A 1,047-nucleotide genomic window follows, 5' to 3' on the forward strand; every position below is an offset into this window, starting at 1 on the left:
CACAATATTTAATTTCCAATCCTTTTATAAAATCGAGACATACATGGAGTGACAATCACAAAACTTGGGACTCTTCAACTACAAGTCGACTACTGTCACACGAAACAACGCGTCACTCTATAACGCTACAATTTATAACGTTATTGAGATTACATTGTATTCTTTTCAGAGTTAATAGTGAAAATAAATCGCCCGTCTTAGCCTACGCGATTGCGCATAATAGCGGTACAGTTTGGTGCTTAGAGTGGTGCCCGTCAGGATGCTATCAGGATGTCGATCTTGGTAACTACAAAGCGGGCGGAAGTGATCTCAGGCGAATGGGATTACTTGCAGCTGCATGCTCCGATGGATGTATACATATTTATTCGCTACCGTTCGCGGACGAACTTAAATTCGAAAAAACGGAAGACAATTCGTGAGTCATACATTGACTGCGTTATTATTATTTATTATTTTTTTCCTTCGTTATTCATAAAGAAATTTTCATGCATTCTGCTTCAAGGTGGCCGATTTACAAGACCGATCCGGTAATAACATTGGTCAAGAATATTCTTATGTATGACAATAATGAACAAAACTGGCAGTGTACCAGGCTGTCGTGGACGAAGGAGCATGGACATAAGTAATATCCGTAATCTAAATTATTTTTCGTGTACAATCTTGGCCATAAGTATAAAGCATCCTCAATTTGTAGTTTCTTGGAAAAGGCTAATAAAAGCCGAAGGACTAATAAAATATTAAAATTATTGTAAAAATAAATATACTTTTCAATAAAACTGTTTTTCAATACGTTCACTGCCTATCACACGCCAACGCGTGATAAGACTTCTTCGCAAATAGTCGGTCACGCACCAGCGCGTGATGAATTTATTGTTTATTATAATAATTTTTGGCTTTGAGAGGTGGGGTGTCCATTCTTTCAGATGAACAGCGAATTTATTAATTAATGTTTCGTTAGATCTAGAACGTTCATATTAAATTTGTTAAATAAAATAAAATAGTTATAAGTATTAAAATCATTATGAAAATAAATATTTTTCAATAAAA

General features: G+C 35.0%; 1 protein-coding gene across 1 annotated transcript; it reads left to right on the forward strand.

Annotated features, from left to right (window-relative positions):
• Positions 1 to 169: 169 nt before the first annotated feature.
• On the forward strand, positions 170 to 662 carry LOC105461011 (general transcription factor 3C polypeptide 2-like; the record flags this gene model as incomplete). Its single annotated transcript, XM_011707506.1, has 2 exons — positions 170 to 415; positions 503 to 662. Coding segments are annotated over 2 exons (370 nt in total), but the record flags the coding sequence as incomplete, so codon positions are not given.
• Positions 663 to 1,047: the final 385 nt, after the last annotated feature.

Source organism: Wasmannia auropunctata, unplaced genomic scaffold (assembly GCF_000956235.1).
Source record: "Wasmannia auropunctata unplaced genomic scaffold, wasmannia.A_1.0 LD310996.1, whole genome shotgun sequence".
NCBI classification, from domain to species: domain Eukaryota; kingdom Metazoa; phylum Arthropoda; class Insecta; order Hymenoptera; family Formicidae; genus Wasmannia; species Wasmannia auropunctata.